Source organism: Silurus aristotelis (genome assembly GCF_946808225.1).
Source record: "Silurus aristotelis genome assembly, chromosome: 24".
NCBI lineage: Eukaryota > Metazoa > Chordata > Actinopteri > Siluriformes > Siluridae > Silurus > Silurus aristotelis.
This window is the reverse complement of record NC_139597.1, coordinates 14,885,274-14,894,824: the sequence shown is the minus strand read 5'-3', so window position 1 is coordinate 14,894,824 and position 9,551 is coordinate 14,885,274. Positions and strand designations below refer to the sequence as shown.

The window sequence follows — 9,551 nt, the reverse complement described above, 5'->3', positions numbered from 1 at the left end:
TAGATAGATAGATAGATCTTTATAAAAGATCACACACACTTGATCTACATATTTAAGAATATTGTAGCAAAAATGCAAAGTTGAAGCAAAATAAGAAGAAGCGAAAGTTGAAGCAAAAAATAAGAATAAAAAATCCTTTAATAAAATTTTGCAGTAAAATATATTGCAGAGACTGATATGCAAATTAGGTGCAAAAGCCACACCCCTCAATCACAGTGCTGCGACATCACGCACAGAAGGTACTCAGCGCAATAATATTAATGTCACTTGAGTTCTCAGCAGCTTTTATAGAACCACACACACACACACACACACACACACACACACACACACAATAAGGCCAAAAGTATGTGGACACTCAACCATCTCCCCCATATGTGAGTCTCAATAGGCTGTCCATTTATATTTTTCCTGCACTGGAACTAAGAGAACTGAACAGCATGACAATGCTCCTGTGCACAATGCAAGATATTGCATTGGGCATACAGATGTATGTAATCGCTTCTAAACAGCCACAAATTCTTCCTTTAAAAAAATAAAAAATAATAATAAATAAGTTCCTCTAAAGGTTTCTTGCCATCTCAGGGAGTTTTTTCACATCACAGTCACCACTGGCTCACTCATTAGGGATAAACTTAAAAACATCAAAGTTATATATTTATATTTTATAACCGTTTTATCACTGTAAAGCTGCTGTCCATTGTTAAAACCGCTATACAGATTAATATGATTCAAATAGAATAGAATAAATACGCTTCCATAAGAAACCTGTCAAAGGCTGTTTCACGCAGTTCCTAAAAGTATCCAGGAGATGGCAGCATTGCCTTCCTCTCAGACATTAAAATGAGGCTTAACCTTTAACATATTACATATACTATACGTAAAGTTTTTTAGCAAAACAGTCATGTCTGCTAAATGTAAATATATTCCTTAAAAAAAAAATACAAAAAGACATTAAAAAGTTAAAAATTTATTTAAAAAAAATGTAAAAATCAAAAAATGAAATTGCATTTTACAATAGAATAAAATAAAATAAGAATTTACAGAAAACGTATAAGTAATGAATATAAAAATGCATTGTTTTATTCATTACTTTTTTAATTTTTATTGCAAATTACCATTTTATTCATTTAGATTTTTTTTTTAATACAAATTACATTGAACTTACATTAACTCAGCCATTAGGGAGTCACAAGCCAGTGCACTCTTAGTGCCGGTCCCAAGCCCGGGTAAATGGGGAGGGTTGCGTTAGGAAGGGCATCCAGCGTAAAACATGTGCCAAATCAAACATGCGGATCACAAATAAGACTTTCATACCGGATCAGTTGAGGCCTGGGTTACCAACGACCGCCACAGGTATCGTTAGCTAACAGGGTACCGGTGGAAATTGGGCTACTGTTGGCCGGAGGAGGAGGAAAGGAGGCAGCAGGGAAAGGAGAAGTGTAGGAGAGTGAAGGTTTGGGTTGGTACTTTAAATGTTGGTACTATGACTGGTAAAGGGAGAGAGGTAGCTGATATGATGGAGAGAAGAAAGGTAGATATGTTGTGTGTTCAGGAGACCAAGTGGAAAGGGAGTAAGACCAGGGACATTGGAGGTGGGTTTAAACTGTTTTATCATGGTGTGGATGGAAAGAGAGATGGTTTAGGGGTGATTCTGAAGGAAGAGTACAGTAAGAGTGTAGTGGAGGTGAAGAGAGTTTCTGAAAGGGTGATGATCATGAAGGTGGAAGTTGAAGGGATGATGATAAATGTCATCAGTGCCTATGTGCCACAAGTTGGCTGTGAGATGGAGAAGAAGGAAAGATTCTGAAGTGAATTAGATGAAGTGGTAGATGGTGTACCTAGAAAGGAGCGATTGGTGATTGGGGCAGACTTTAATGGGCATGTAGGTGAAGGGAACAGAGGTGATGAGGAGGTGATGGGTAGTTTTGGTTTTAAGGAGAGGAATGTGGAAGGGCAGGGGAATGTGTGAAATGGTGGTAGATTTTGCTAAAAGGATGGAAATGGCAGTGGTGAATACGGATTTTAGGGAGAAGGAGGATCATAGGGTGACGTAAGAGAGTGGAGGAAGGTGCACACAGGTGGACTATGTTCTATGTAGGGGATGCAACCTGAAGGAGATTGGAGACTGTAAGGTGTTGGCAGGGGACAGTGTAGCTAGACAGCATCGTATGGTGGTCTGTTGGATGGTTTTGGAGGCGAAGAAAAAGAGGAGGAGAGTGAGGACTGAAAGAAAAATAAGATGGTGGAAACTGAAGGAGGAAGACTGTAGTAAGAGATTTAGGGAAGAGGTCAGACAGAGGCTCAGTGGTGTTAAAGAGGTGCTGGATGATTGGGCAACTACTGCAGAAGTGATGAGAGAGGCAGCTAGAAAGGTACTTGGTGTAACATCTGGAAATAGAAAGGAAGACAAAGAGACGTGGTGGTGGAATGAGGAAGTGCAGGAGAGCATAAGAAGAAAGATGTTGGCAAAACAGAAGTGGGATAGACAAAGTGACAAGAAAAGTAGGCAGAAGAACAAGGAGATGCGGCAGCAGGTAAAGAGGGATGTGGCGAAGGCATATGAAGAGCTGTATGAGAGGTTGGACACTAAGGGAGGAGAAAAGGATTTGTACCGATTGGCCAGGCAGAGGAACCGAGCTGGGAAGGATGTGCTGCAAGTTAGAGCAGTAAAGGATGGAGACGGAAATGTGTTGACTAGTGAGAAGAGTGTGTTGAGAAGGTGGAGGGAGTATTTTGAGCAGCTGATGAATGAGGAAAATCAGAGAGAGAGAAGGTTGGATGGTATGAAGATGGTGAAGCAGGATGTAGATAGGATTAGTAAGGAGGAAGTGAGAGCAGCGATTAAGAGGATGAAGAGTGGAAAGTCGGTTGGACCAGATGAGATACCAGTAGAAGCGTGGAGATGTTTAGGTGAGATGGCAGTGGAGTTTTTAAACCAGATTTTTTAACAAGATTCTGGAAGGTGAGAAGATGCCTGAGGAATGGAGAAGGAGTGTGCTGGTTCCGATCTTTAAGCATAAGGGTGATGTGCAGACCTGCAGTAAATACAAGGGGAATTAAGTTGATCAGTCAGACCATGAAGTTATGGGAAAGAGTAGTGGAAGCCAGGCTGAGAGAAGAGGTGATCATCTGTGAGCAACAGTATGGTTTCATGCCGAGGAAGAGCACCACAGGCGCTTTATTTGCTTTGAGAATGTTGATGGAGAAGTAGAGAGAAGGACAGAAGGAATTGCATTGTGTATTTGTGGATTTAGAGAAGGCGTACGACAGAGTGCCGAGAGAGGAGTTGTGGTTTTGTATGAGGAAGTCTGGTGTGTCAGAGAAGTATGTGTGGGTGGTGCAGGACATGTATGAGGACAGTGTGACAGCAGTGAAGTGTGCAGTAGGAACGACAGACTGGTTCAGGGTGAAGGTTGGACTGCATCAAGGATCGGCTCTGAGCCCTTTCCTGTTTGCAGTGGTGATGGACAGGTTGACGGACGAGGTCAGACAGGAGTCTCCATGGACTATAATGTTTGCGGATTATATTGTTATTTGTGGTGAGAGTAGTGAGCAGGTTGAGAAGAGCCTGGAGAGGTGGAGGTACGCGCTGGAGAGAAGGGGAATGAAAGTCAGTGGGAGTAAGACAGAGTACATGTGTGTGAATGAGAGGGAGGGCAGTGGAGTGGTGCGGTTGCAGGGAGAAGAGGTGGAGAAGGTGAAGGAGTACAGGTACCTGGGGTCAACAGTGCAAAGTAATGGAGAGTGTGTTAGGGAAGTAAAGAAAAGAGTGCAGGCAGGCAGGCAGGCAGGGTGGAGTGGGTGAAGAAGAGTGACAGGGGTGATTTGTGATAGAAGTTTTTAGAAAGTTTTTAGATAGAAGCTCTCTCTTTTTCTCTTTAAATGTGGACACAATTGAAATCTTTACAACTGACTTCTGCACAAAACACGGAGATCTGCTTGAAAAGTCCTTTATTATTCCATACATGATGGTGAAGTTTCTAGTTGAGATAAAGCAAATAAAACACCTTTTTGAAAGGGTGTTGAGGACATGAACACACACACACACACACACACACACACACACACACACACACACACACACACACACACACAAACATGAGCTCACATCTGTCATAGTCACAATTGCTTGGGAGGGAAGTTCAGGATTACGCACGGAAAAGTCCAGAAATCACAGAGCACAAGACCAAGACACCAACACACTCATATCATAATAACAGATACACAGACGAAGGATGATGCATCCGCTTTAGATTGTCTATACAACTGAAATCTCGTTGGAAAACAAAAACAAACAAACAAAAATCCTGTGAAACCACCTCAGTAATTCCATTTAAGAAAAGACTTAAAGGCATGTGTCTGTGTTATGGAGCGTTGACATGGCACTGAATTCATTTATATAGAGGAATTCTTCACAAAAGTCCAGACGAGAGCTCAGAGACACTTCAGAAGGGTTTTCAGGAGGTAATAAATGTTTGTTTTGCTACCTGGAGTGTACACTCATTCTATTCCTGCTTAAGGACCATGATCAGAACACACCATTACCAGAACCAGCCTGTGAAGGGGTCAACGTCAAACAGCACACGAATGACAAAAATCACCAAGTACACGCTTATGAGCCCTTTAAAATTCCCCCAAAATAGAAAGAAAGAATGATGGCCATTTACAAACACAGACAATATTGTCAGATATGGAACCTGTCAAAAGAGTTGAAACACCTAGTCTTTTATCCGAAGGATTCGACCATTTCTGTCCATACAGGCTGCCCAGGTGCTTGTTCAGTCTCTTGTAATTTCAAGACTTGACTACTGCAACTCTCTGCTGGCAAGGTCTTCCCCTGAACGCTATTCGTCCACTGCAAATGATCCAAAATGCAGCTGCACGACTTGTGTTCAATCAGCCCAAGTTCTCCCACACCACCCCACTGTTGCTCCCTTCACTGGCTTCCAGTAGCTGCACGTATCAGATTCAAAACACTGATGCTTGCCTACAAGGCCAAAAATGGACCAGCAACATCTTACCTCAGTGACCTCATCACATCTCGCACTGCACCACGCTGTCTGAGATCCTCCAGCACTGCTCGACTGGTACCACCTTCTCTCAGAATGAGAGGTAAGTACACTTCAAGGCTCTTCTCTGTTCTGGTACCGAGGTGGCGGAATGAACTTCCCCTAGATGTCCGTACAGCAGAGTCCCTGATTATCTTCAAGCGACGACTGAAGACCTACCTCTTCGTGAAATACCTAAATTAGCACTTTCCAAGTTTGTAGAATTCGAGTTATATTTATATAAAGTTTGTAATCTTGCGTACCAGTGTAGATTTATTCATTACTGGAGATTTAAAGCACTTTTGTACGTCGCTCTGGATAAGGGCGTCTGCTAAATGCCGCAAATGTAAATGTAAATGTATTGTTTTTGAGACACCTTCTGTTTCTACGCAAGACAAAAACACAAGAATGGGACAGTGAATGGCTGGAAGAAAGTTCTGTGGTGTCCAAATGTCACTCTAACAGAAGAACTCATGTAAGATGGAGAACAGGAGAGAAGATTTCAGCAGACCGCCTCACACCCGCAGTCAAACATTGGAGGTGGAGGTTTAATGGTTCGGGGTTTTGGAGCAGGGAAGGTTGGAGACTTATTCCGTGCTTTCAATTCCGTCTGGCTGAGGATCAGAAACGGACCATACAAAACAATGACCTGAGGCGTTTGTCTGAAGACTCTGAAGACCAAACAGTCAGCTGGAGTGTTATATATCAATGTTCTGCCCAGTCGCTGCACCTGAATCCTATTAAACTGCTCTGGGATGAACTGGATCACAAGTTCAGGATGAAATATCCAACTAGTAAAGAAATCTTTTTTTCAAGTATTAAGTTGGTGCCAGGATTACAGACCACATTCTCCATAAGCCACTGCACCTCAATGGACCATGTCAATCTCATTAGCACTGTGTGTGTGTGTGTGTGTGTATATATTTTCCACTTGCACAAATAATTTTTGCTTAAAACTCTTTAACTGGTGCATGTTGTTGCTCTATGTTTTCAATCGTGTTTCCACGTTCCCAGGAATGATCTTATGACACCTTTAGATTAGTTTCATGTTCGGTTTCACTGTGTTGCTTTGGTACCTTTTCACATGCTTCCGGAGTCCTCGTATAACACGGTTCTTCTTTCTTCAAATGCACAGGCTTGCAGAAAATGTAGCTCCTGCCCATTAATCTCGACAGTTAGCAAACTGCTAGTGTGCACAAGGGCGAAGAAATTGAGGCATTGAGGCAGTACCTAGAAGAGCATGTCCTCGTCATCTTTTATTTCCTTTGCATGGATGAAATCTGAACTATTGCTCATCTCTAATTCAACCCCAGTTTGATCATCTTGGCAATTCCAAGTGAAATAAATATTAGTTAATGTAGGTGTTTAATAAGATTTATTAAGAACATTATTAACATTCATAGTTTAGTAATATGATCAGACAACATATTATGACCAATGATTATTTAGAACTGACCTAAAGCATTACAGAAAGGGGTGCGTTTGATGCACCGAGATGGCGTGACGTCTATGACGGAGAGGTAGTGATGTGGTCACTGCTGAATCCTTCGCTCCAATAAGTCCATATAACCATATTAAACATAACGAGTGCACATCGGGTTTCATGCTGTACTGTGGGTAAGGCTTATTATCAGACAAAAGCTGCTTCTTCCCTGCAGCAGATAATCTCCTGGCAATAAAAAAAGAAAGGAAAACAGCTACACAGACAGACTCCCTCAGCACAAGATTTTTATTATGAACATAAAAACGACTATTCAAATATTACGCATGTTATTTAAATGTGTACTACAGTTTATGTATTGTTTGGGAAGATTTTCTCAACTCACAGAGATGTTAAATCGTCATTAGAGTCGAGGGATTGAGGTTTGCATGTAACCCAGCGAATGTACAGCTGATTGGTCACTTTTATCCGAATTCGCTCTTTTATCCAATTATTCGGATCTGCCAAATGTTTTCAGAAGCATAACGCCACACATAAATCCATGCGGAAACGTCTCAAGCGCTCCTGCTCACGTGCAAATCAAACATCTGATTGTTTTTAAGTGTTGCAGGTGAACTGCTTTGAGTAATTGCTCATTTGTGATTTTTTACAGACACACACACGCACACACAGCCACGCACGCGCACACAGCCACGCACGCGCACACAGCCATGCACGCGCACACACACACACACACAGCCACGCACGCACGCACACACACACACACACAGCCACACACAGCAAGCAGAGTCTAGACTTTACAGAGGTTGGTCAGCATTCACATTCATCTCAAAGGTGTTCAGTAGGGATGAGATCAGAGCTCTGCAGGCCACTTAAGATCTTCCTCTCCAAAGCATGAAAACTATATCTTCGAGGAGCTCACTTTGTGCGCAGGGGCATCGCCATGCTGGAACAGGTTTGGATTTCCAAAGTTCAAGTGAATGAACAATTTTATTATACCAGTTTTGTGGTAACAGTTTGGAAAATAACACACATATAGCAAGAAAGGGCTTTTTCAATACTTTTGGAAATATAGTGTTTAGTAGAAAGTGAACACCAGACGTTAATCGTGTCTTTGCTGATCGAATACATTTACGCTGAATAATAATTGCTCGGGTGGAAATGATTATCCCTATAGCTGTGAATACAACGAGGCATCTGGAACCTCAGCGAGCACCTGTTTTTCTGAATCACACTGCTGTAAATGTTAGTGTATATGGGTCTATTACAACAAAACTCTCCTCACACACACACACACACACACACACACACACACACACACCTGCACACTTTTATGTACAATGGATTATTTGCACAAACGTTATAGTGAGTGTGTGAACATTTTCACAGATAACCAGCCCCACAGGAGAGTCTGATTCTCTTTATTATTATAATATTCACCTTGTCTCGTGAATCGAATGGGTTGAATGCAAACCTCAGTAAAAACAAAACAAAAAAAAACAAGCGGGTCTAGGAATAATATAAGCTTGTTTTCTGTGGTTGTAATTTTCGGAATCAGGGATGAAAATCTACAGCCCTAATAAATAGCCCTCAAGCTTCATGGCTATCTGGCCCCAAACATTCCTGTACACATGTAAATAAATGAGCCGAATATTTGAATACGAAGGTGAAGTGTTGATGTAGATTGCTGTAGAATTCCGTGTCTGCATTTACTAGCCTGTACCTGAGGTGTACTGCGAAAAGACTGAAGGGGACAAGTGCACTACGGGACAGTAGACGGAGAGTGTAAACATGAACACACATGGAGGCACGTAAAAGGACGGACATAGAAAAGTCAATCAAGCTGATCTGAAGCTCAATAAATAACTCTAGGGCAGATGAGAATAAATAAACTGTATATGCTTAAACAGTTCAGCTCGTTGTTCTTTACTTCTCTGCTGTCTCCGTTCCCTCTGGCTGTGATGCCACTTCCCCTTCCTCCTCCTCCCCTGCCTCCTCTTTATCCCCCTCGTCCTCATCCGAGTCCCCGTAGGTGCATTCCTGCAGGTGTGTGAAGGTGTGGGAGCGAGCAGCCACCTGGGCAGCTAGAGCCGAGCCGATGCTAAGCACTTCGGAGCCATGCAGTTCTGTAAGTCTTTCGATCACAGACAGGGTGGGGACTCTGGGAGTTCCATCCGGGCCCGCCTCCTCATCCAGGAGGCCGTCTGATTGGAAGAGCCGCGTTTCCTCGTCTTTGCCTCTTGTGTCTCGCGCGTTCTCTGAGGCGCGTTCGGAATCGCCGCAGCAGAATTCAGTCACTGCCGCGATCGGCTCGCGGTCCTCCGTACTGCCTCTCGCCATCTCTCCTCCTCCCTCTTCTAACTCCTCCCCCTCTCCTCCTGAAGGTTCCTGGTTGATGTGGTTGCTTTCAGACTCTGCAAGGTCTATGCAGCCCAGATTCGCTGAGGATTCTGGGTAATCGGCGGATGACTCTGGGGCAACTTGACCCAACGCAGCTGGAATGTAAAAACAGAAAGAAAGCAAGGGAATAGATTAGATCTACACTATAAAGACAAAAGTAATTGGACACCTGACTTTTCCTGCCAAACGTGGTTCTTCTCCAAACTGTTGTAAAAACTGCACACAATTGTACAAACCTGTTCCAGCATGGCGATGCCCTTGTGCACAAAGCAAACTCCATGAAGATACGGTTTACATGCTTTGGAGAGAGGAAGATCTTGAGTGGCCTGCTATAGAGCTCTGATCTCATCCCTACTGAACACCTTCTGGCCTCCTCACCTATGTCAGTACCTGCCTTTACTAACACCCTTGTGTCTGATGAACACGAATGTCCACAAGCACATTACAAAATCTAGTGTACTGGTTTCCAACCTGGTGGTCGCAACACCCACTAGGGGTGAGAATTGAGTTTAGTCTGTGGTGAGAAAGTACCGAATGAAAGCATGAAGTCGTGCAAACGAAGGAGGCAACAGAGCACCAAACACCCACAGATGGTTGGTAAACCCAGAGGATTTCTCCTAAGCAAAAAATTATTTCTGCTAAATCCTGATAGTACAATC

At 42.9% G+C, this 9,551-nt stretch overlaps 1 protein-coding gene across 2 annotated transcripts in view; it reads right to left on the bottom strand.

Moving 5' to 3' along the window:
• Window positions 1–6,762: 6,762 nt before the first annotated feature.
• vezt (vezatin, adherens junctions transmembrane protein) overlaps window positions 6,763–9,551 on the bottom strand; it is a 30,676-nt gene continuing 27,887 nt past the window's right edge. For both annotated transcript variants that reach the window (XM_083528391.1, XM_083528392.1), the window contains exon 12: window positions 6,763–8,987. In XM_083528391.1, the coding sequence (XP_083384517.1) occupies window positions 8,419–8,987 (569 nt within the window). In that variant the 3' untranslated portion in view covers window positions 6,763–8,418. The remainder of the gene's footprint in view (window positions 8,988–9,551) is intronic.